Genomic DNA, 26394 nt, shown 5'->3' on the forward strand with positions numbered 1-26394 from the left:
TGCTCGGGACGAGCACAACGGTTTGTTCCCAACTCAAGATAAGATAAGATTAATGTTGGACAATGGAAGTCGATAGGTATGTACTAGTTTATGGGTCTATGAGCCGCAAGGCGTTGCAGTAATTGACTCGTCGATCTGCAAATTAAAGAATGCCTTGTCTCTGATTAATTAATCTGTCGATCGCAGCAAGCATTATCATGACGCTGCTAACTTTCTGCTCGAGCTAGCGCATCACACTGAACAAGCAGATTGTGTGTGTGTGTGTGTGCAGGACGGACCCAACAGGCGCAGCCAAGGAGGTAAAAATAGCCCCAGGTCACCTCAGGTCATCATGAAACATTGACCAATCAGACAGCGAGTGGCTGGGCTGTGGTGTGTCTGTCCTGAACTTTTGTTTGGCTACCCTAGCGCCCAGCAAGGCTGGGCTAATAGCACCCTTGTACGACAGACAGGGATACGAATTGACGCTACCAGGGGACAGGATCCAACATTCCAAGTATGTAATGTTTCAATACATACGGCTGTCATGAGAACGGGATACCGGTATTGAGGTCAGTATGCGATTCGATTTAAATGCGGGTGATATTGGAAACTCGGCTAAAAAAGCTTAGACCAAACCTAACATACAAACCGACCTAAACCCTGTGGACCATGGACAACGGATAATGGACAGCGTTGTAACGGCGCGGGCCCTATGAGGCTGGTCGGGCCATGCCCTTGGGATAAGCACTTGTAAGGTTGGACGGACCCAGGATTCCCAAGATCGAGTTGCTTTATGATGGAAGTAATTACATAGAAAAGTTTAAAAAACACCATCTAAGAGCAGTGTCAATAAACTCAATAGGTGAGATATCGGTAATATCGGGACCAGACTCATGGGAATGCCTTAGTAGGTACCATTGAAGTCAGTACATTAGGCACCTATCTTGGGTCAAGCTCTTGGGTAAGCCGGTACCTGTCACTGATGCAAGCAAGAGCTACTGGAACCTGGAGGTATACCTTAGTAGGTACGTCCTGAGGTACCTGTCGGCCGCCTTTCCTTCTCTCCCCAGCTCATTTTCTTCGACTTAACCTTTCTAGACACAGCCTCTTCTAGGTATAGGATCTTTTTTTTCTCTCCTATCATCTATGTACGCATGTTGCCGATCCCTGTCAGACAACCACACCCATTCTAAATGCGAGATGTCATCTGTTATCATTCTGGAGACATCAAGCCATGATCGGTTCTGGCTTCTAGAGCAGCCACCAACAGGCGCCTTGACGCCATACCCGCCCGACCACGCCCATGCCCATGCCCATGCCCATGCCCATGCCCACGATGTCTCAGTGCCCAGATACAGCACAGATGCAGATGCATTGCTTAGCTTCCTGTGAAACTGGAGCTCCAAAATCAATTTTAACACTAGTGCCCGAGCTTCCCCTAGTTCCAGTTGGAATTTCTACGCCTATGTGCTGCTGTTCCCGTGCTGGTATTTTTGGATTCTTTCATGTGCAACATTACTCACTTTACTCAATGCAACCATTCTTACTGATCATCGCCGCCATTCTGTCTCTCTTCACAAAGCACTGGATAGGTCTGCGCCAACCACGTCTAAGCGCGAGCTACCACCCGCAAGCCATCGGATCGGTCGGGGGGATGAATAGTGTCTTTTTGGTACAGTACCACACCTGGGCGCTAGTTGCTCGATCAGGTACCGTTCCTTGAAGGCTTAGATGGCGCTTGCGGCCCCGTCCCGCCACTTGTCGCATTCTCGACGAAAAGGGAGCGGCAAGCATGCGACAAGGGTCGATGTGAGAGGGTGGCACATGGACAAGCCAAACCAAACAATGGGATGGATTCCCCATGTCCCGACCTTTTGGTGTCGAGGACGTTTTAAACACTACGTACGGTTTTCAAGAGGCAGACAAGTGCCTTGCATCAGGTGCATCTCTTGTTCTCCCCTCCACCTCACCTCCTTCAAAGCATCTAATCTTGTCCATATCCATGTTTCAATCCATGCATCAACTCCCCTGTCCTGCGCCCCATACTCAGCTCGCAGGGTTGTCTTCAACCTTGGGTCAATCACATCGACATCCCCATGCTCCATGTTCTAACACTCTCAGATAATCCTGCCCAGGTCTAACCCAGCAATGCCTCTCCTGGTTCCTATCTTTGTACCAAGAGTAAATATCTCACTTGCACTGAGCCCCATATTCACATCTGCATCCCTGCTAAACACCGAGCTTGCTCTATTCGCCAGCCTTAGCCGTCTGTACCTCTTCCCGTCTGTGATCTTTGCTTCAATTCTACACCAACTCCCCCACTATTACTCCCGCTTGCTGTTCTATACCCTCATCGCCCACCTTCTTTACATGAGCCTAAAACGTCCCATCTGCCGGGACTTGTTCATACGCCTCCCTGGGGGCTGTGTCTTACTAAGTTTGGCTTGTCCATCTACAATTCTCCGGACTCACTGCCTCTTTTGATTTGTGCTTCTGTTCTCAACTCTGGGCCATGGCTAGTCTCAAGAATATCATGAACACCGACGATGAACACGTCGATTCAAGTTCCGGAATCCGTTCCGTCGGTTCGACTTCAAGACCACCCTCTACCCACAGCCATGCTACTACATTAAAACATCCACCACCCCCTTCCTCCCACAACAGCAGGTCTGATAATCCTGTCTCATCCATGACATCTTGTCTCGATGATCACCCATCGTCACCAAAGCCCAATATCAACATGACTAGCCGACGCCGTAGCAACGCAAGTGTCGACTCCAACGAATTCTCCTACCAGCCTGGCCCATCATCTCACACTCCCATGAGGCCCTTCACCGGAGCAGCCACTGGAGAGGCACACGTAAAGTTGACTCCTATAACCAGAAAGATCAGTAAGGCGAAGAAAGGTGTCCCGGTTCACACATGCAACCAATGCCCCAAGGTATATTCCTTCTTTCTCCACGATCTTCACATCTAACTTTCCCAGACCTTCTCTCGGGCAGAGCACTTGAGGTTTGTGGTCTTCCTCGAAGCTAAAAAGTGTTTCTAACAATGGGATGCAGACGTCATCAACTCAGTCATTCAGCTCCTGATCTATTCTGCCCGGTCGAAAACTGTAACAAGACTTTCCATCGCAAGGACCTCCTCGACCGTCATGTCCAAAGACAGTACGTTGGGATAGTGGCACCCGGAGAGCTTCGAGGCTAATAAGAGTAGTGAGCAAGATGGTCAAGATGTTAGAGATCCGAAACATAACCGTCAAGGCAGCCCGAAAACACCTAACCTGCCTCCTGCAGACTCTGTCCCAGAATCAGGACTCAAGATGCCGGAAGTCTATAGACACCCTCGAGCAGTAACCGCAAGCAGCAGCTCGAACATGGTTGGCTCATGGCCATCAGTGGTATCGACATCTGCACCTCATCAGGCCTACAATCCGCCGCCAACCGTCAACAATTCCTCAGACAACTACCCCATCGGGCCAAACAACTATGTACTCCATACACTGCCAACGAACGAAAGTTTTGTAACAAGCTATTCGGAACCACGAAACATGTCCGACATGTCTCTCATATCATCCATTCCTGAGGAAGCACCCCCTGATCTAGGCTGGCCTGAAAGCTCAATGTCTTCATCAGCCCCTACAAGCACATTCTCGACTCCTCCGGATAACACCAGGCGCTCACAGTTCTCCGTGCCAACAACGAACGGTTCTTGGATGACTGCGACTCCAACTTACCCAACTACTGCAAATGACATCACTGCCAGTCTGGACAGCAACACATACCCTGGCTCGTATTCATATACCGACACTCCGCCACAAGCATATCCTTCTGTCTTTGGCGATATGGATCTTGCATTACCTGGATACTCCGAAGGCCCTTCTTTCAGCACTACCAACCAGATCCCTATTCCTACAGTTCGTAGCATGTCCCCCTCATTAGCTGTCGCTCAATCTGAGACTTTAGTAGCTGTCCCCTCGCTGCCAGCATCAGATGGAGTTTTCGGATTGGGGGCATGTAGCTCTGGGCCTTCGGATGGTAGCTTATTGAGTACTCCTGATCTGATGCCCCTATCTCTCCCTACAGCAACGAGAGACTCAATTCCGACATACTTAGAAACTTACTGGGAGCATGTCCATCCCAAGAACCCCATCATACATAAGCACACTTACGAGGATGTACCCGCGGAGGAGACAGAGCATGTGCAGGTGCTCCAATGCGCCATGGCTGCTCTGGCCACACAATATATCCCCAACGCAGAAGACCGCATGAAGGGAGCTCAGCTTCATGCATACGCCTGGCAAAAGTCAAAAGTGGTGAGTTGAGAGAACAGGAGCTCGCCAAAGGAGCAGTCGACAATCGACCGGTGCTGATACACTTAGTTTATACAAGCTGAAAAGTGGTCAATACCAGTACAGCAAACTATTGCACTCTGCGAGTATTATGCTCGGTTTCGTGGCAGAAAGCCACACTCACATCAGCCCTCTGCCCGGTTCACTGCACTTTACCACAGGGTTAGTCCGCGTGATTTCTCTTGATTATTCCTCCCTTTATTTCTTTATTTCCTCCGTTCTCTTCTTCTTTTCCCCTTCTTCTATTCTTTACCTTTCTCTTCTATTGGAATCATTAAACATCATGTCTTTCTTTTCGACCTCATATCCCCTCGAACACCTGGCTCAACTCCCGATAGGTTTTCAATCATCACCATGAATCTTCTTCCGGCTCTTCAACCCAAGGTCAGTCGGCTTGGAAGATCTGGGTTGCTGCAGAAACTCAACGACGACTGCTGGCTGCCTGCTTCCTCCTGGATGTCCACAGTTCACGGTATCATCAACGACCGTATGTTTCCGCCATTGGCCTGGACTACACTGCTCCAGACACTCTTCCTATTCCACTCACAGCAACAACAACGAAATCCTGGGAAGCACATGATCCCCAAACATGGACACGACTACGGACAAGAAAGGACCCAAAAACCATCTCAAGCATCAACATCAGGACACTCTCTGCCACTGATGTAGCATCTCTGCCTGCCTTTGACGCGGCAATCTTGCTTGCAGCATGTTCATTATTTATTTCGCGTCGTCAGAACCCAGCACACGTTGGCCTGATGGATGGTGCACTGAACTTTGAGTCGGAGAGAATGCTTATGTTAAGAGTATTTCCTGACTCGGCAGTTGTCAGCACCTACCTCGCCCTTCACTACACACCTCTTTACTACCTATTATCAGTGTCTGGGCAGAGCTGGGTCTTCAACAAGAAGGTGACGGACTTCAATGTCTTTGTGGAACACCAGAGGTTACTAGGCGAATGGTGCAAATCTAGCACAGCTGCGATCGCCACGGTTTTTGCTGCCCGTGCTTTGAACATGTTCCTTAATCTCAAGACTTCATCCGGTCAGGAAGAAGACAGAAAAGGAAAATCCAGTCAGCAACAAGCAGTACATTGGACAGATATTTCGGACTACTGGGGTGCTTACGTTTGCTCGTTGATCTGTTGGGCCTTTGGTATTGAGGATAAACAGGACAGGGATAATACCAAAAATTTGCCAAAAGCTCCAAAGCAGTGGATCTTGACAGTTGCGGATCTGGAGCCGTCTGAGTTGCAAGCTCAGAATCACCGCAATGGGGCTCAAAAGGTTGTAAGTCTTGTGAAGGAGGCGTTGGAAAAGGATTGTCTGGGCGGAGGAAACATTCTTTTTGCAGATGCCGTGAACGTTTTAAAACAACTAGAAAGGGGGGTATCTGCGAGGTCGTGACCAGCTGTTTGAGGGTCTGGAATTCATGAAGGGCCATGCCCTATTTCTTTCTTCTCTCTCATTTATATATTTGTTTCGAGTTGACCGCATTGATGTGATATGAGAAATGCATGTAGGACGGAGTTGAGCGATCAAAAGAGGTGTGGATTTGGGAGTGAAAGATACATGCCTTGGTTGAAGAAATCATAGCGTAATGTTGTAGAAGGAAACGATGCCTTTCATCTGCTGAACCTTTCACATGCATGTCTACAACCATAGGCGACATATGATAGGCAGGTGGGTGTTGGGTTGGTCTCAGTAGGGTGGTCAACTGAGACCATGATCCAGCTTGCAGATATGTACTGATGCGAAACGGTCAGGTAGTGGAGAGCTTCAACTGAGGCGTTCGGAAGCTCAAGAGACCACAGTTGACCCAACTGGAGATGAAATGGCTTAGGAGTATTTCGGGGAAGATAGCTGCCAGGTCATGAGAGATATTGACACATTTTGATAGAATTGATCCTCCCAGCGTAGGATGAGAGCTGGACATGATATGGGACTGAGGGCGGATGAGGAGAGGGGTTTGGTGGCTTGTGGCGTTGTCTCAGGATCTCAGCCCTGGGAGATAATTAGAATAGAGACAAGGGCCTGGAGGTTGTTAAATGAGGGCGAGTGTGAACCATTCCAGTGACGTCGGGGGATGACTTGTGCTGATTATTGCTACACGGAATTGAATGTTGAGTGGTGACTGGAAGTTGGGTGGTCTGGTTACCCTAGGTTGAGGAATTGATATACATAGGTGCCTACCACCTGGCATTTAGAGAGGACGCATTCATTATAAGGTAACTCGTAGAGCTCGAAGAATATCACCAAATCGAGAAGGGCAAGGTATCTCGGTCGTATGTATGGGCACCTAACTTAGAGCCTAGAGGCCAAGAGCGGAGTATGATTGATTACTACGCACGCATGATTGATGAGCTTGATCACATGCAAAGAACTCGATAGACAGAAATTCAGAATACGACTAAAAGAAGAAAAGAAGCGGTGGCGGAGGAACAAGAGAGATTAATTGTCCGCCCGTATCTGAGCGGTGATGGGAATAAATTTGGTGGATGTTCCGTTGTTGGTTTAGCCTCCGACATACATAATAAGCCAGAGCCCAGACTTGAGTTTTAGTTATGCTGTGTGTGAACCTACTGTATGCCTCTTTGTCGGTGGCAGAGTAGGTTGTTAATAAAGTACCTCATATTAAATCCTGATCGGCAATCCAAGCAAACATTGGGAGCCTCTCATGATACTTGGGTGAGGTAGGTAGGTAGACAGTGTATTAAGCATCAACAAGGCCAAGCCATGACATGATGACTCGGATCTGGCAGGTTCACGGACAATCGGCACCATTAATACTGGAGCCAAGAGTCGAGACCGAGTTGCCTATTCTGAAAGGAACCGAGTCGAGGGGATTTGGATGCATTGCATTGGATGTCATGGAAGGAATTTAACACGAGAGGATATGTAACTTTAGGGCGAGGTAGACTACCCTGGCCAGTAGAACTCTCTCGTATATACTCACGAAGCTCTGGAATAGAGGCTAATGAAAAAACTACCTAGCGGATAAGGTAAGGTCAGATACGGCCAGTAGCCTTTTGCCAGGTTAAAAACAACAATATGTATATGTCCGGACCTATGTAAGAGGCATTTTCTTCTGTTTCGCTTCAGCCAACAACACGAGACGAGACGAGATGAGACAATTCAAGGCAAGGTACCTTTTATTAGCTCAATCAAATTCGGGTTCATCCATTTAGTTGACTACTAAACCAGGTCGAGAGACGGTATGGTCGAATACGTGTCCCCCAGTCACGGAACCGGCACGGCAAAAAAGGCGCCCCAACGCTAGGTATTCACGGATGGCTCTAGTGGCCTAGTCCTGGAATCCGGAGTCTAGAGGCTAACCAAGGGACAGGCAGGACAGCCCTGACTGATTTGGGGGACCTAGTGGAGGTAGCTTGGGTAAGTAGGTACCAGTACCAGTAGGTCCTAGGGCAGACGTTGGGATGTGAAGGATCCATGGAAAGCTGCCCTGAGCAGAATGGAAGAAACACAAGGAGTGAGCTTATTCTCGACTGTATCGCATTAAAACAAGGGTCATTTCCCTCTTCCGGCCTTTTCTGTTTTGTTTCCTTTCTCGTTCTTCTTACTACTGAGTTCTACCTATTTTGCGAGACATAAGACGAGATTAGAAGACGAAGACGAAGAAGAAGAAGGAGATAGGAGAAAAAAAGCAAACCAACCAGGGGAAGCCCAATTGTTTTCTTCATGGATGATAACTTGATTTCCTAGTATCACGGTCACTCCTGAGTCCTCGTACCTCATCTTGTTTAATTCAACTTCTCGTCTCGTCTCGTCTCGTCTCGTCTCGTCTGTTTTATTACCGAGCTGGGTTTGATTTGAATCACTTCTCTTCTTATTATTACTTCTCTTTATATTCTGCCTCACGTGCCTCTACTCTACGCTCAACCATCCAACAAACTCACTGCTGTCTCTCCTCTCACCATCAACCAATATACTTTTATTTATCACAATACTCCACCGACCGGTCACAGACGGATCCTCTCGCGTTCCTTGTCCCACATTCGCGGCTCAGACGGCGCTGACACTCGATACCGGGGCTTGGCCGTGGCTTGGCCTGGGCAGTCGCCAGAGAACGAATCTGGATTACGAGCTGAGCAATCGCTGAAGAGCAATAGGGTGAAAAGAAAAGGAGAAAAGGAAGAAACTGCAGCGGGAATGGTCACAGCGTATATCGAATGAAGCAGCCAATCTAAGCCACGAGCCGACACGACGACTTATATCACCGCCAACAAAAAAAAAAAAAAGGGGGTCGAGAACGGGTTTCATTCATGCTACGAACCCAACCATTTTCTACTTGAGAGCTGACCTGAGCTGAGCTGAATCTTTTGGAAACGAGCAAACCAAACCGCACATATCTGAAACGATAAGCGGCGATAATAAGCTCCAACCCCTGAAGTCATTTCGAGCTGAAGCGGGCGACAACACTCTTAAATTTCTTACAACATCAACAGATTAACTTGAGAGACATCAAATTTGAAATACTTGTACTACCTTTTACCTTAGTAGGGCAAATCTGTTCCTGGTTTTCACTACGTCACTTTTGGCTGTTCGTTCCCCGCCCCTACCAAGCATCCCCACCAATCCCAAGACAGTCTGCACCCCCCAAAGCTACGAGCGGAATCAACCTTGGCCCTCACCCCTGGGACACCTAGGTATTGCAGGACACTTTGTGGGTGTCATCGCCTGGAAATCCGCCTGAGCTGAGCGCCTGAGACGCCTGGACGCACCCGACCCGACCACACCACACCCTTCCAGTCCAGGACCTACCATAGGTACTTACTGTACAGTACAGCTCCAGCACCCCCGCTGTCGATCGATCTATCACCCTCCATAACTTTTGAGACTCCAGTGCTGTGTGTGACAGGGAGCTCCAGCTGTTGGAGCCCCAGTCCGGCCGAGCCAAGGCCCTCTCTTCGTCATGGTGCGCATCATCCCAACACGGCTCAAATCGACCTCTCGATCCTCCTCTTCTTCCTCCACAACCATACACTCCGTCAGCAACACCAACGGAAGAACCAAAAACAACCGCAGCAACAGTCCTCCCATGCGCTCGAAAAATGATAGCACGAGCCCTTCGAGGGACGCTGGAAATGGTCTGGCCCTCAGAGTTTATATTATAAAGGTACTATATATCGATTGTCTCTTGGTACTTGTGCACTTGACGCCCGGGCTCTTATACGAGCTGGCTGCAGGTCCCTCCAGCCATCATCGATTCTCTGCCCAATCTAGTCGCCGCAGCAGCAAGGCAGTGCGAGGACATCCGAGTATAAATTCATTTCACCAGGCTTCTGCTAACATCTTGCCAGGGAAAAGACCTTGCAGCCAAAGATCGAAGCGGCACATCCGATCCTGTAAGTCCCTCTCCCAACACCGTGGCCCCAATACTGACAGTTGACCTTCAGTACCTCGTTCTTTCTAGCGGCGACTCTCGAATCGTAACCAACGATGTCCCAAAGACTCTTAACCCAGAGTGGAACGTCACCGAGGAAATTCCCCTCACATCTGTCCAGAACTTGGTCCTGGATGTCATCTGCTGGGACAAGGACCGCTTTGGAAAAGATTACATGGGCGAGCTCGATCTCGCTCTCGAAGAGATCTTCAACAACGACAAGGTGGAACAGGAACCTACCTGGTACCGTCTCAAGAGCAAGCGTCCCGGCAAGAAGACGAGTGTTGTCTCTGGCGAAGTCCAGTTACAGTTTTCCCTCTTCGACTCGACGAACCCGTCAGCGACACCACAGCAAATCCTCGAAAAGTTCCAAGCCCTTGTAGGAACTGCCCCCGCTGGCTCTCGAAACGTAACACCCTCGATGACACCGAACTTGGCCCCCACAGGCTCCCAGTCCGCCCCCAACCCTCAGGACAGCCCCAGTGATGATGACGATGACAATTTCGATGAAGACGACTCCGACGAGGTTGATGAGGATGAAGGTGAACAAGATGCTACCAAGCGCAAGCGCCGACTTCGAATTCGAGGACTGAAGAAGAGGAGGCGCAACAACCCTTATGCCTTTGCCAGCAGTGGCTCCGACGTTGTTGGAATCATCTATCTTGAGGTCATCAAGATCACAGACCTGCCTCCCGAATCCAACCTTACACGCACAAGCTTCGATATGGACCCGTTCGTTGTGGCATCCCTCGGCAAGAAGACATACCGCACTCGACGCATTCGTCATGACCTCAACCCTGTCTATAACGAGAAGATGCTGTTCCATATCCAAAGTCACGAGCAGCAATACTCCTTCGCTTTTACTGTCATCGACCACGATAAATACTCCGGTAACGATTTCATTGCCTCGTGCGATCTTCCAATCCACCAATTGATCGAGAGAGCCCCCAAAGCAAACCCCGAAACCGGACTCTATGATCTCCAAGTCCCTGCACAGGCCGAGCCGCTTCCTTCGCGATCGCGGTTCAAGAAGCTCGCCATGTCACGATCCAACTCTTCCTCCAGTATCAGCAAGATGATTCGTCCCCCACTGAGCAAGCACGCCTCCAACACGAGCATGGCATCAGCGACTCCTGCCCCTGCGCCCACCTCAGCACCCGACCCTAACAAGCTGGCACCCGCGGATGTCCTCGCCAATACTGGTTCTGATCCTGACTCGACCAACCAGGACAGCGGAGATGCCGACTTTTATGAGTATAACGTTCCTCTGAAGATGAAGAACACCGAAAAGTGGGAGAAGAAGCACAATCCCGTTCTATACCTCCGCGCGAAGTACATGCCATATGATGCCCTCCGACAGCAGTTCTGGCGAGCCATGCTTCGGCAATATGATGCCGATGAGAGTGGTCGCATCAGCAGAATCGAGCTCACAACAATGCTTGAGTCTCTGGGTTCTACGCTTACCGAGAATACCATCGATGGCTTTTTCAAGCGATTCCCCCACCGTGATGCTGATAACGACGAGAACTGGGAGCTTACGATGGACGAGTGCGTTATCTGCTTGGAGGACCAGTTGGAAGGACGAAGGCGATCCTCAGGCACAACTGCAGATAAACTAAAGGGTTTGGTGCCCGAGATGAAGAACCTCCTCCACGTGCCAGGTCATGGACATAACAACAACGGTGGCTCAGAGACCCCCAGCGTTCTAGAACTCGACTCGACATCGGGAACTCAGACTCCCATCTCAAATGTCCCTACTCTGAAGACACCTGCAGATGAGGAGGGCGATCCCCTCGACAAGTCAGACAGCAGTGACGACCGTTCTGAAGAGCATGTCGTAGAGATCCGAGAATGTCCTATCTGTCACCAGCCGCGACTCAACAAGCGCAAGGATGCTGACATCATCACCCATATCGCGACATGCGCAAGCCAAGACTGGAGGCAAGTCAATAGCGTGCTAGTGGGCGGATTTGTCACAGCCAGCCAGGCGCAGCGCAAGTGGTACTCGAAGGTCATTACCAAGATCTCTTACGGCGGTTACAAGCTGGGTGCCAACTCGGCCAATATCCTTGTGCAAGATCGTCTCACGGGGCAGATCAACGAGGAGAAGATGAGTGTTTATGTAAGACTCGGCATTCGTCTGCTGTACAAGGGGCTCAAATCTCGAGATATGGAGAACAAGCGAAGTAAGCAGAGTGCTCGCCTGGCAAAACGGCATTACTGACAAGGCTACAGTCCGAAAACTGCTCAAAAATCTGAGTATCAAGCAGGGTAAGAAGTTTGACGATCCTGCGTCCAAGGATGAGATTGAGAAGTTCATTGCTTTCCATGGTCTCGACATGTCGGAAGTCCTGTTGCCGTTGGAGGAGTTCAACAACTTCAATGAGTTCTTCTACCGCGCCCTGAAGCCTGGTGCTCGACCCTGCTCTGCGCCCGACAACCCTCACATTATCGTCTCACCAGCCGATTGTCGAAGCGTCGTCTTCAACTCTATCACTGTCGCTACCAAGATTTGGGTCAAGGGTCGTGAGTTTAACATGAAGAGGCTTCTCGGCGACGCCTACCCTGAGGATGTGTCCCGGTTTGAGGGCGGAGCTCTGGGCATCTTCCGACTGGCTCCTCAGGATTATCATCGCTTCCACATCCCTGTGGACGGTGTCATGGGCAAGCCCAAGACGATTGAGGGTGAATACTATACAGTGAACCCCATGGCTATCCGATCCGCTCTGGACGTTTACGGAGAGAACGTGAGAGTTCTCGTGCCAATTGACAGTGAACAACATGGACGCGTCATGGTTATTTGCGTCGGTGCAATGATGGTAGGGAGCACTGTCATTACCCGCCAGGAGGGCGAGAGAGTCCACCGAGCAGAAGAGCTTGGATACTTCAAGTTTGGTGGCAGCACGATCCTGCTGCTTTTTGAACCTGGACGAATGGTGTTCGACGATGATCTTGTCGACAATAGCAAGGATGCACTTGAAACTCTGGTAAGTAATTCACATTGGTGAGTTACACAGCTACTAATTCCCGGTAAAGGTCCGAGTTGGCATGTCTGTTGGCCACACGCCTAGTGAGCCACAGTGGACTCCTGATATGCGAAAGAAGGCAGAGAACATCACGGAAGCGGACAAGAGAGCTGCCAAGAGACGAATCCAGGGCAACGTAGCCTTGCAGGAGTCTCCAGATGGTAGTGGAGAGGAAGAGCAGCCATCAAGATTAACATCCAAGCCCACCATCGATACAATGGCTGCGTCGGCGATGTAGAGACGTCGGCATGGCACGCGGAAGCGATGTAAGCGGAGGTGCCGCCGATGGACGCGGAGACGACAGGGCATATATTCAACATTAAGCAGGGCATGTAGAAGCTGGATAGGTAGCCTCCGGGGACGTAGATATGGCCATTGAACTGGTTTATCGAGGGATTTGTATGAGGACAAAGGAATACATGCTCGGTCCGTGGTGATTGGACAAGGAGAAACAGGATAGGATATAACTTGGTGCATGAGAAACGAAACGACGTAAACGAAAAAGCGAAGCGAAGTGGATACAAAACGGACAGTAGCACAGACACTTTTCTGTTTATATTAGTGCATATATGCTTAACTATCTAGTGATACATCAGAATGCTTGGTATTGGTGTCACACGGATCCCTATCATACAGGACCAACTTGCATACGTCAGTCGTCAGTCATCCTCCTCATAGACCCATGATGAAGCAGGGCAGGTAACAACATCTAAAAGTTGAATAGCTCGGTTCGGAAATAGGTCAGGTCCAAAAGTACGTGAGATTGGTGGGGGAAGCCGAACCGATCCGAAGAAAAGCACTTCTTGCTCCAGCTGAAGGAGTTGGAGAATCAGCTGGGCTAAAATCTGGGGAAGGCTAAAGATGGACTTGGGGTAGGATTCTATGCCTGGTAAAGGTAGCACTGCGTGATGTCTTCCTTGCTTCACCCAAGGATAATTAGATAATCAATACTTGGTCAATGATTTCTACCTATGCTGGTATTGAACTTGATGTCGTGACGACACGTGATGAAATACCTTTTCAAGGATAGACTTCATCCGCCACAGCGAGTCCCTTGAGCACCCCGCAAAAGAAAGATCGGCGGCACACCCCGATTACAGGGGGTGTTCAATGTGGGCAGATGGTCATGCCACTGTTATCGATTTCGAGTCATGGGTTGCCAGGGTTGGACTGGAGGGAATAGATAATGATATTTGGTTCAGAATATTGAGTTTCATTTGGGTATCTAGTGTGAAAAAGAGGTTGCTGATTTCAACCACTCAACAATTTAAAGACAAGTGTAAAAAAGAAGAGCCTCTATCCGAAAGGTCTCGGTCCAGTCTGCCTGTACGTCTACATGGCGCCTTAGAGTATTGCATTCCATCCGAAGGAATGACGATTCGCATGTCGGTTCCTGGCGTTTTCTGATGCGAACGTGGGGGACATCTCTTATTATGCAACTCTGGGACAAGATTTCGTGATTGACACCTTGTGGTCCCATAGTAGCATACTGGCCCCACAGATCTGGGCTGTTTTTGATGCATCTCGTCTGAGGGAGAGTATGTTGGCAGATCTGTTGATGGAAATTTTGAAGGATTCGACTTTTTGTACCGAGAGGCGTCAAAAGAGAGGTGTTGGAATCTTCAGAATCTTGAAGATTGGGAGTAATGTGTAAGAGGAAGTTTAGCGACGGCTTCAAATCCCGTCCAGTATAACAAAGTCATATGCGCCAGATGCTGTGCCCGTGTCCTGAATGCAAAAGTTCGACCCGTCTCATGAGTCATGGGTAAATAAGGCAAAATCGTAAGTCTTTGTATTTCCTCAGTGACGACTGTTGGGGTGCCATTCTGAGTCTGAGGCGTTGGAAGGGCGTCGCTCTGATCGCTGAGCAGGGGGTGACGGGGACCGCGAGATGGGACGACCGAACATTGACGAGGGGATCTGTGTTGGGGGAGCCAGGTCGGGAGAAGGTTGTCGAGTTTGACGCCAGGAAGCGTAGATCTGCTTGCAGAGGTGGGCGGTCATTGTGTAAGTCATGTTTGGGATGGTAAGTGTGAAAGCGAAGACTAATTATGAGAATGGTTGTGGTCGTAGAGGAGTGTAAGTAGTAGTCGAGGTCGAAGAGCTGTTCGTAAGGAGAAAGCCCAGGAGAGTTGAGTTATATATATATAGACGGATATTGTATGAGTGGGTAGGTAGTAGGTAGGTTTGATATACTAGAGTACTAATATTGAATTATGTGTAAAGTCAAAGTCACAGAAAACAGGTCCACGGACTGAAGTGCAGACCTTTGTGCTTAAGTACCTTACCTGTTACTTGCCTTGGTAGGTCGGTTGCCTCAAATGACGGGAGGTGCCAGGTGCCCAGGTGCCCCTTCCTCAAGGTAAGCCAGCACGTCGGTACCTGGAGTGGACCTGACTTGCCTGCCAAGCTCCAACTCTTCCGCTTGTATCCTTATGGGGCCATCTTCATCAACCTGCCTACCTACCTTATGGAAAAGAAAGTGCAGTACCCGCACCTGCCACACAAGGTAAAAAGTGAATTGCTTCCGAACCGAGAGTGGGCAGGCAGGAGATCCTGAATGGGAAGGGAAAGAGACAGCTGACCAATCAAAAGCTCGCTAATTGTCAGAAACGCCCGACTTTTGGTCTGATGTGGCAGTGAATCGTATGACCTTCCATGGCTTGGGCCACTTGTGGCTCAGAGAGATTACCACTGTCTGACCAACCAAAGTCTGTGTCTTCCAAGTCGGCTTCTAGATCTTCTACCTTACTTCGTTTGTCCAACAAGGTCGAGAACAAAGGGGTTCCTTTCTACCAACCTTTCTTATTACCTTGAATTCCGTGAAAGGAGAATTTGTTTCTTTGCCGACTCGTTCCCTCCATGCCCCTGTCTTATTCCTACGATAATTCTTCGTTCTGAAGCCCCAACCATCAACTGGTGACACTTGACAGAAGTGTATAACGTGGGGGAGGGTCCGAATCGTCTGTTGCTGACACCATTCGCCTTGTTTATTCCTCATTTTAACTTTGACTCTTCTGAGTGATCCATTTCGTGTTCGTTCTTGGCCGCGACCGTTAGCCCATGACCCATTTCTGATTATCTTAGTTGCTGATCATATGTCCCAACTCTCAATCTGTCTACTCATACCTACCCAACAAGCCGTTTCATAACATAAGATATCTGGACCCACAGGTGTGCCCTGATATCTTTTGTTGGGCATTATCTTCTCATTCTCACCCCAGTCGATCATTTCTACTGGTTAGAATACATACAGCATACACATGGGAGCACATCGAACTGGTGGATCCAATTTGATAGCAGTTTTATCTCAATCTTGCACAAAAATTACCTACAGAAATTCGACTCTTTTAAACACTCGAACTTTTCACATGAAATCCTCTCCAAATAGACGCCAGGTGTATCATCCGTGCCTACATAATGAACCTCGCTCTTATCACAGAACACCATCAGCATCCCAAGAATAATCAGACCCGCTATAAAGAATGCAATCGTTGCCCGAAACAATCAGTTGAATAGTATAAATTCATCTCTTCAGGAGTAAGCTCTACCAACCATGATGTCCCCCACTGGTCTTCCAGAAAAGGTCGCATGTCCTGCGTTCATTCCTACACCTTCTCGCACCACGCCCCAACGAACCTCGAGTGTTTCAACACCGCCTTCTCGCGGTACCCGGTGGCATCGTGCGCTCAGAACCGCCGAACACGTTCCGCCCACTAAAGCGAGTGGGTTACCGGCCGGTTCTCCCCCTTCAACGGAACCACGGGGATCCACCTGCCGGAATGCTAGACCAGCAATGCCGAGACCGAGTAGAACGAGTAGAACGAGGAGGATAAGTAGCGGTAGGGGGCTGAAGCCAATTCCCGTTGTGGTTCCCTTAATGCCGTCCACGGACACGAGAAGAATGCCCTGACTGAGGAGAAATGCCATCGCGGTAACAAGAAAGAAGAGTATCCAGGATACGGGTCGAGGCAAGGTGAGATACAGTGAAGTTGTCTGTGAACCGAGTGGCTGTCCTGAAGACACGCGCAAAGGAAGCAGGTCCGATGTAAAGTGCGAGAGCTCGTGGGACAGGTAGAACAAGGTAAGCAGCGCATTACTGGAAAGATACAACAGACCCAAGAGGAGCTGGGGCAACGCAGCCACAACGGCCATACCAGACCTTGACGTTCCCACGGGCAGCTCATATACCACTGCCGCCTTGCCGAACCTAGTGAAGGCCTCCTTGGGTTCCTCCACAGCCCCTAGCGCCAGAGCCGCAGCTGCCAACCCCACAGGCATGATCCATGTCATGAACCAAATAGCCCATCGGTTGAATGAGGGAACATTAACCCAGCGGCTTGTCTTGGCATACCAGTACTTGCCCTCTCGGTCTCCCCATAATCCCTTCTTGATCTCTTCCTTGGTGATGAGGCATGAGTCCTGAGTGCTGATATCGGGATCGGCGAGGAACGAGCTCAGAGCATCACCAAGCGTGACGAGTGGGCTGAAGACTTGTCTGGTGAGTGCTAATGCGACAGCAATGGCATAAGTGAGGATGAGAACAACATTTATTAGCGTAATAGCGGCGAGGAGAGGGCCGTTAACGTTAAGCGATGATTTATATTCCTCTGCGTGTTCGGTAGTAACAATTATGGAATTATATCTTCAATTTGTCAGTGACAATACATGTCGTCGGAGTTTTGGTTGCATACATTACTTGGGAAAGGAGGGCAAACACCATCATGATACCTGACAGTGTTGCCCTAGTCGAAGAGATGAGTGACATATTTCGTAGAGATGGGATACCGATGTCGAGCCACTTAAAAGTTGAGTGGGCGTTGTCTACCTCAGCACGAGTCGGGCTGTTGAGGATTTGAACGACGTAGTTGGCCCCAGCGAGGAGAATGATGGAAAACCCATTCACGGCCGCCAAGATCCCTCTAGCAATACCTTCAACGGTAGTCGAACTACCCTCCATTAACAACGACTCCCATGTTGACATGTGTCCATGGGCCGAGGCGAGACCGAGACAAGCCACAGAAGCCACGAGAATCAGGAAAGCCAGGAACATGTTGGCTGCAACACCAGCTCTCCATCCCGTCATAAGTGATCGGGTAGGCTGCGGTCGTTCCTCCACAAGCATCTTCTCCCGTTCAGCCCTCGGAGTACCCGGCCTCGAGTTGTCGGGTGTACTCGAGGCCGAGTGAATAAAGTCGAGTTGAGATTCCCGTGGGCGTTGAAACTGTCCAGGCTCAGGACTATCTGGGATGCGGTGTCTTCGAGCGAGAGTCTCCGGCGTCTCGCCGCGCATGAAGTTGACTACATAGTCAGGGATGATGTCGCTACCAAGAACGCTAGAGACAGAACGACTTATGCTGCTGGCAGCACGGCGAGGAAAAGAGCCCGAACTGTGTGGGATAGAGCGAGAGTTGGACGGTCTGCGAGGGTAATTGGGAATGGAAGATCGTGAGTTGCTGAAGCTGTGAAAGGGCCATCTGACGGTCTGCCGCCCTGAAGAAGTGGTGAAGCCTCGAGTCCGACTAGTCGGGGGTCGTGTAGTTGACGCGGAGCCAGGCTCTTCTGAGATACTATCTCGGATTAGTTGGATACTGTAGTCAGACATGACTTTTGTTGTTTGAATACCTTTCGAAGTTTTCAAAGTTCATGACTGAGCCAGGCTTCTCCCACACCCATGGTCTAAATGACCGGGTAGAAGGAGGCCCCTCCATCGTATATGTGAGATGGTTTATGAGATGACGGAGTTTTGAGGTTTGATTTGTTCAGAGGCTGTCACACAATGTGGCGAAGTCGATTCGAAGATGTAAGCCAAGGGAGATCGGTCATGTACGACACTCGTTGGTCAACAGTCAAAGTGTGAAGGTGTGATGATCACCGGGTGACATCTGAGGTGAAGATGATGCTGTATGGTCAAAAAGGGTGGAAAGACTACGACGATGAGCGCAGCTCGCCTCAAGGATAGCAAATATAGCAAGGAAACGACAGACTAAACAGAAGGGTAAATGAGTGTAAGAAACGAACGAATAACCAACAGTCGACAGACCGTAACGAATGAAAAGAAGGTCCGTGGAATAGAAGAGAAAGAAGAGGGGAGAGAAGACCAGGAAGTCGTTGGACCAAAAGAGACGAGAGACACGCTCAAGATCTCGTAACCAGAGAAGTGGTCGAGGGATCCTAGGCTGTACAAGGATTCCGCATGGGACCCCAGCATGGGCCTTGCAAGCATTTGCATGAATTAGATGGACGGGTGGAAGCCAATCAACCCAGCCTGATGTGAACGAGTAACCCGCATATGAGGGTCGTGCTTCTGTTTCGACATCAGCTATGATTACCACGCCCACGGCCAGGAGCCCAGGAAATGGAATGAGCATCAACCCACACATCGATATGCTGGGTCGTTTCGTTGCTCCAACCCGGACGGACGATAACAATGATAGCAGCGAGGAGAGAGCGGCTGGGAGCTCTTGATGGCTGGGTAGCTAGCAAAGAAGCGATCGAATCTGTCTGTGGTTTGCTGTCCTCGCATTGCCAGCTCAGCAACCATGTTGCACATATAATTCCTGTATTAAGACAGACGAAACGCAGATCTCACAGCCCAATGACGAAGGCGATGACTGCAAAACTGCAACTTCAACCACATTACTTAGACTTTGATGCGGCCTAGACCTAATGCGAGGGTTCTTGATTTAGAATCGTCACGGCCTGACCAGTGAGCGCATCATCATGATTCCTCCTCATCCTCCTGTCAGATACGACCCTGAAAGAAGCCTCGACATGAGGCTGTGCATTCAAGACGGAAATAAAAGCGGACTCGAGAGACTTGTGCGCGAATAGAATAGCTTGAAATGGCATCCGGTGAAATGGCATCCAGTGAAACGACTAAAAAGAAAGAAACGCGCACAGAGGTTGACAAGAGTAAAATATTAATTGAAAGCTGAAGCTCGAGACGTTGGAGATGCAAGAGGTTGTGCTACCCCTGTTGCCCCATAAGGCATGGTTTGCGTTTCATGTTGCCCAAAGCAGAATAGCTCACGTTGCAGGCCGAATTAAGGACTCCAAGTCGCGGACCAACCGAATCTCACGGTTTTGACCAAAACGAAACAGCGGGTGAGCTAGAACTTGTTGCCTTTCTTCCCGTCGTCTCTGGCGTCAAAAGAGAATTAATTAGTTAATTAATCGATTGATAAGCTGAGATCAGCCCCCGTGCTCATCCCGGCCACGCCGCATCGTCTAGATATAGCTATAGTCTAGTGCTGCACTGCACATCATGCACTCACTACTCGGTACTTGCTCAAGGTGACATGGTGAATATCCACTGAGGATCAGGTTAAACACTGTTCCCCAGAACAAATCCAGGGTTATGGACACCTCATTACATATAATACGAAGTAGTACAGTATGTATCACACTCTCCAACGCCCCTCAGTTAACAGAGATCGACTTCTGTTGACGACGCTGTATGTATTATTCACTCGATCCCCAAGACTATGCACGTAGTTTTGATCCCGTTCGCGCATTGATAGTATAGTAGTATAGCCACTTCTCTCTTGCAAGAGAGCCTACCTATTCATAACTCCCCGCTCAAAGCAAAATAGAACGAAAGGGAAAAGTCAGTCGTTAACGAGCGCCCTGACTTCTATGCGCATAGCATAGAATGTCATGTCAATCCACATCCTTCTCTCTACCAACTCTTGATGATGCACAGGCCATGATCAACCTGCCATGACCCCATTCTTCTCCTAGCAGAGGTTTGTTTACACAGGCATCATATCGACATCTTTCTTGCAGCCCACTACTTCAATCAGCAACCGCGCTCTCGTCCACCACCTCACCCTGCTTTGCTGCTGATGGAATGCTAATGTTCGCGCGAGACTTGTACTGCGCCTCAGCGAATCGAGCCCAGTGCTCTGGATCGCTCGCCTCCATGCACTTGAAAGCAACATCTCGATCCTCCTTGAATGCCCTCACGGGACCCTTCTCCTTGACTAATTCCCAGATTTCTCCACCGAGGTCCTCGGCCAGTTCAACAAGCATCCTGACGTGTTTAGGATCCGATCCAATATCATCGATTGTGCTGAGGAGGTCAATCTGCTCCTCCTTAATGAGACCGGCACGGAAGCGATGACCAGCGCGGAGAATTCGGCCTTCTTCCTCAACCAATATTTTGGCCATGGAGTTGGACCTCGACAGTGGCTTGCCTCCGGTAATTTCGCCTTCATCCTCATTGTCCGACAAAGCCAATGCAGAATCCTCGAGTGGCAATGTGGTTGGCGACTCTTCGCTGCCCTTCGTCCCTGCACGGGGGCGCCTTTGCAATGCAGGATCCTCGCGGGTATCCGGGTACTCGTCCTCGAACCGTTTGATAATTCCTTGCAAAGTGTCGTCGAGGAAGGTTAGCCTGCGGAGGTTGTGATCATCATCAGGATTTGCCCTTGCTTTGATGAGCGCCGGCTGGAGACGTTGGCGAATCTTGCGTGCGCCCATCAATAGGTGCTTTGACATGTCCTTGGCCTTTCCACCTGTGGATAAGTTGGCAGCAGGGTTTGATGCTCCGTTCTCAATATCACGAATAAATTCGCCTGATTGTCTCCGTGACTCATCACCACGATTCTTCAGGCAACAAGCAAGCGCCTTGACCACACCAGTACCTCCGATAACATAGTCCTCATCAGGCGCTGAACCGTTATCGTCGTCGCTTTCGTCTTGGTCAAGGACGTCGTGTCCAACGAGATGTGCGAGAACATCAGGATAAGGTGGCAACTTATTCTCGCCAACCTCTAGGTTGTTCTCGGCAAGCGTCGATGCCAAAACCGCACCTGTGTCAGTATCGGGAAGTCGTTCCATGTTACGAAGGCAGTAGGCAACGACTTGCTTAGCCATGGCCTTGACGATCTCCCCCGCATGTTCGCTAGGAACCTCGAGATCCACACAAATGAGACTCTTTGACACACGAGCTGCGGCAAGTAGAGACGCATAAAGAGCGCAAGCTTCTTCTTGCGCTTCTTCTGTACTTGCATCGGCAAGCTTAGCAATCTCGGCGTTGTTGGTGATATTGATATGTGCCAGCGTTTTAACCTCAGGGAGCACTTCCACTATTGCTATCGCTTGTTCTGGAGTCATCGCAGCATCTTCTAGATGCATACGTTTCAACACTTTCATCTTGGGAAGATATCTATGCACAGTTAGTATACTTGAGTCGAGCTGAGGGTTATCAAATACATACCTCCTGAGCAGACCAACAGCACTGGGGGTAGACTGGAACAATGCTGGGTTCTGGGACAAATCAAAGAATCGTAAATTCGGTAGCTTGACCATCACAGGTAAGATCTTGCAGAGTGCCGAAGGCGTCAAGTTACAATCGGCCATGCCGAGTCCCCAGAGCGTTGTATCATTCTCGATGGCTGTTGCCAAGGCTTCAGTGTGTTGGCTGAGATCATTGCCGCCCAAGTCGAGACCTTCACAGTGACCTTCTGTAAGGAACTTGACAACATGCTTCATGCCCTCTGCATCGATCTGGTTGTGCGACAAACCGAGTCGTTTCACGCCACATTGAATCAGGCCGTCGACGATTGTTCCAAGTTGCCCCATCGTCAAACCCGTTTGGCCAATGTTGACCAGTTCGAGCGTTGATCCCCCCAGTCGCTCTCCCAGAGCAGCGGAGAATATGCTCGAGATGCTTCGGGGTATATGAACTCCATTGTTGAGTGAACCGTTTTGCTGTGATTGAGGCTGGCGCGGGAATTGAATGTAAGAGACATCGAGGAATTTAAGCGATCGGCATAAATAGATGAAAAGCGAGAGATACTTCCATCCATCAGGACCTATCTTATTGTTCTTAAGGACAAGTCGCTCTACTACGCCGCCTTGATCCTCATCATCGTGCTTGGGTTTCCGCCGCCTCACAGCTGGTCTCTTGGCTGCCAGCAGACCGGCTAGGATAACTCGTAGACCTTCGTCACCAAGCCCGCTGTTCTCCAACAGTATTTCCCTCACAGGGACGATTGCAAGGTAGTCTCCGAGAGTGATGAGATCTGGTAATTGGAGCCAATAATCTGTTAGATCAAGTTTGTTGACCGTGCCAGTCGAGGCATTGTAGTTGGCTGTATCGGTGAGTTGCTCAGTGATCTTTTTCAGGATTGGCGTTTCGCGAAGCTGACAGCATCTTCGGTACACACGCACAGGGTTCGTGGTAGGTGCCGTCTGAGGCTTGTTGGTCTCGGGACCATTGGGCGGCGTTTTTGGTTTGGCCGAGTCATCACTGCTATCATAATGTATCTCCATGGGGATGGATCCATTGGCTTCGGCCAATTTTCGCTTCTTCTCTTTTCTGGCCTTTCGCTCTTCCTCGCTCTTCTTCTTCTTTTCCTTCTTCTTGGTGTTTTCCTCCTTTTTCTCCGACACAGAAGTTGGACTGCCATTGGCCACTTCACTGACTTGTTGAGGTGCTTCAGTCCCTTCCTTCTCGGGTTCCTTCGGTAATGTTTCTCCTGTAGTCTTGACTTCTCCGTTGGTTTCCTTCTGCTCCTCCACAGCCTTTGGGTTCTTCAGGGCCTCGCCCTCACCCTTCTCGGTCAACTTCTTTTTCTGAGTCTTGTCGGTCGTTTTAGGTAATGAAGAATCGTGGTCAGCATATTTCGGCTGGGGCGCAATCTCAACATCCACACAGAATGCGACTCTTCTAAGTTTGGCACAAGAGAGCTCCGATATAGGACATCTTTCCCGACTTTGGTCGACATTCAGAACCACCCTGTCGACAAGGCCATGGCCAAGTTTTCCGCTTTGTGAAAGAGCCCCATTGTTAGAAGAAGACAGGCGCCGGAACATGCCCAAAAAGCCGGGCTGTCCACTCCTGGGCGGAGCTGGTATATAAGGGCCATCGCCTTCGGGTTTCGCAGCATGGGGTAGCACAGCGTTCTTTGTATGTGGCAACTTGGGAGGAATCGGGTCTGACGGGGGCGCGGGTGACGATTCTGGTATGGGAGCTGGCGAAGGAGGACCGGCCGGCGGCGTATTAGAGGAAGAGAATTTGGCAGAGATATTAGAGAACCATGAATTGCGACGGTGAGGCGATGTGCCAGGAGGAGTCTGTTTATCTATAGAATTGGAGCGCGATATTCGTTTTGTAGCTAAAGAGCCATTTGGAGCCGTGGATTGGCCATTGGTCGAGATATTGGAGTCTACCGAGGCATTGTCTGCGGGAGCCGAAGCCGGCGACTTCGGTCTCGAGTTTGCGCCAGGGATCTGTCTTGGAAGAGCTGCTGAGGGAGTTTTTGTGGGCGGTGAATTCCTGGCTGCTTTATCTGTTTACCATGTTAACTCTGGGTCTTGGTCTAAACCGCCAGAAACAAAAGACGCGATGCGCGTTTTGGAGTTTGGAAGAGTGGCGACTGGGAAACATGCCTTTGGAAGCACCATGGGTCATCCAGCTGACATCAACGCCATGAACCTGCTCCATAGTGGGAGGGTAGCCGAGACGGCTGTCCAAGATGTGAACGAGATAATGATGATAAGAACTTATACAAGTATTGACAGTGTTTATAAAAGCTGGCGCCGAACTGGAGGAGGTGAAGGGTGAATGAGTAATGAGTAATGAAAGAGGAGAGAGAGTCGACCAGAGAGATAATGATTAGTGAGGTGGTAGTGTTGGGATGGATGCCATCGATGGCTCTAGCCCAGAGTAAAGGTAAGGTATGGATGACTAGCGAATCCTGGAGACGGGCTGAATGAGGTATAGTTATGAGCTACCTTAGACTAAGGTAAGGTTAGTACTCAAATACAGTAGAATACCGGTAGCGGATCGCAAAGTACAGGTACTTTATGTGGGCATCCGAGCGGTACCTACTAAGGTTGGCTTGGTCTGGACTATGCACTCTGGTGGTCTCGACCTGTGAGTTGGAGCAATGACGACGGAGGATGAAAGAGGAGATCGAGCAAGTGATGAATATGTTGTGGTATCTCCATACAAAGTGGAAATGTCGGGGGGGAGTTAGTTATGACAACATCCAGTCCAATAGCGGGGTAGGGGTTTGTCACGAGTAGTTGAAATAAGGCACGGGCAGCACAACACAGTCCAGCATAATAGCATGAGGCACATTCATTAATTATTTATTTAGGAGGCATCTATAAGTTGTTTGAAACAATACATACAAGGCGGCGGTGGTCGGTGAGGCAAACGACATTTCATCTGAGTTAGTCTTATTATGCTGCTGACCAAGAGACAAAAGCCCGAACCCTGTTTGCTGATCAAGACTACACTACCTCGCTCGCCTACTAGGTACGGATGGCAGTCAAGTCACTTGCAGTGAGTTTAGGGTCCGACGAAATTTGTGATGCCCACAATACCTACTATACTTACCTTACATGGAGGTCCTGTGATACAAGTGACGCCGAATAGCGCGCTCTGTCTCGAGCTGACTCTCGAGTCTCACTCAGTGATCCGATAAGATGAACATGGCCTCGTCGCCACGCCTTGCTACGGGTAAAGGAGGCATTGAGTTCAACAGCCCCAGAGTCAGACAACCCAGGAAGCAACCGTGGGTGGGGGCAAGGTAATTTGTTCTGTATCAGTACATGTTCTTTTACAAGTAAGTGCCTTGCCTCTAATTCCCTTACCCGCCCGCATGTACCGAGCCGACCGTACCCCCGGTCGTATCGGGGCCCTCTAACCCGGGCACGGAAGTTTAGTATCAAAACGGACGTCAGTGCAGCGCGCGGTTATGTATTTCATCAATGATGTAGGGATTGGATCCATGTGGCTGTAAGCGGGCTCTGAGCCCACCAGCCAACTGTGTTACGGTGCTGTATAAATCCTCAGCGGAATAATGATTGCATTGATTCATGATAAATCGTTGCACGAGGTCAAGATAAACCCTTGTTCACTGCATGCAACCTTCGGCTCAGCCCATCATGAGCAAAAGAGCAAACAAAAGACGTCACCCCTCTCTCACAACCACTCAATTCTTGTGACAGGCGTTACCAGAATTGGTTATGATGAGCTTTGTTCCAGAGACCAGAGTCCGAAAATCCGGCGTCATATATGAATGCCTGCCTCCACTGAGGTGCTGCCTTAGTCAGGTCGGTTAGGTTCCATTATGCCCTGAGGTTCGAGTCTTCTGCAGTGTCTGAGTGTGTGCTGGACCCTCCATTACTTGGCAGACCATAGATGTCATTAGAGTTCTCGGTCGCACAACATTTTCCAAGGGCGTTACGAAATGGACAACATCAAGGGGAGGGAAAATGTAGACAAGAAAGGAAATTGTATCCAGAGATGCCGATTTATGCCCTGGCCTGTGCCGAAGTCTTTTTTACCGAACCCTTTGGAGTTTGGACATCATCCTCACACGCGGCATTCGTCTTTAGACATCTGGTTGGTGTACAGCAGAGCAGGGTTGACATCGTAGGGTATATCCGATCTTCATTTCCCTCGATTGCATCAGTTGAGGAACCCACCGGGTCCATCCGATCCGACACCAACTGCGACGGGCCCCTTCTCACACACTGAGCACGCGCCACATTGACCATAATCGTCACTAATCGCACAGACTGGAATAGACTGAATGATGCTCTCGGCCGCGGAATCATGACCTTCTCCGAGAGCGAAAGGCGGGCCCCCAATTTGCGATTCTCTCGAAA

General features: G+C 49.7%; 4 protein-coding genes across 4 annotated transcripts; 2 read left to right on the forward strand and 2 right to left on the reverse strand.

Moving 5' to 3' along the window:
• Window positions 1-2494: 2494 nt before the first annotated feature.
• Window positions 2495-5897, forward strand: FTJAE_9664 (C2H2 zinc finger transcription factor; the record flags this gene model as incomplete). The annotated part of the gene is made up of 8 exons (XM_037356607.1): window positions 2495-2923; window positions 2969-2994; window positions 3045-3149; window positions 3250-4297; window positions 4374-4495; window positions 4672-4820; window positions 4859-5622; window positions 5856-5897. 8 exons carry the CDS (start codon window positions 2495-2497, stop codon window positions 5895-5897), a joined length of 2685 nt encoding a protein of 894 aa, XP_037203303.1.
• Window positions 5898-9265: 3368 nt separating this feature from the next.
• FTJAE_9665 (phosphatidylserine decarboxylase) lies at window positions 9266-13000 on the forward strand (the record flags this gene model as incomplete). Its single annotated transcript, XM_037356608.1, has 4 exons — window positions 9266-9469; window positions 9654-11922; window positions 11972-12723; window positions 12773-13000. 4 exons carry the CDS (start codon window positions 9266-9268, stop codon window positions 12998-13000), a joined length of 3453 nt encoding a protein of 1150 aa, XP_037203304.1.
• Window positions 13001-16296: 3296 nt separating this feature from the next.
• Window positions 16297-18410, reverse strand: FTJAE_9666 (uncharacterized protein; the record flags this gene model as incomplete). The annotated part of the gene is made up of 3 exons (XM_037356609.1): window positions 16297-17407; window positions 17457-18332; window positions 18388-18410. 3 exons carry the CDS (start codon window positions 18408-18410, stop codon window positions 16297-16299), a joined length of 2010 nt encoding a protein of 669 aa, XP_037203305.1.
• A 2149-nt stretch (window positions 18411-20559) lies between these two features.
• On the reverse strand, window positions 20560-24217 carry FTJAE_9667 (GIP3; the record flags this gene model as incomplete). Its single annotated transcript, XM_037356610.1, has 3 exons — window positions 20560-21934; window positions 21986-24062; window positions 24175-24217. The coding sequence occupies 3 exons, from the start codon at window positions 24215-24217 to the stop codon at window positions 20560-20562; spliced, it is 3495 nt and encodes a 1164-aa protein (XP_037203306.1).
• Between the last annotated feature and the right edge of the window lie 2177 nt (window positions 24218-26394).

Source organism: Fusarium tjaetaba, assembly GCF_013396195.1.
Source record: "Fusarium tjaetaba strain NRRL 66243 chromosome Unknown NRRL66243_c0000219, whole genome shotgun sequence".
NCBI classification, from domain to species: Eukaryota; Fungi; Ascomycota; class Sordariomycetes; order Hypocreales; family Nectriaceae; genus Fusarium; species Fusarium tjaetaba.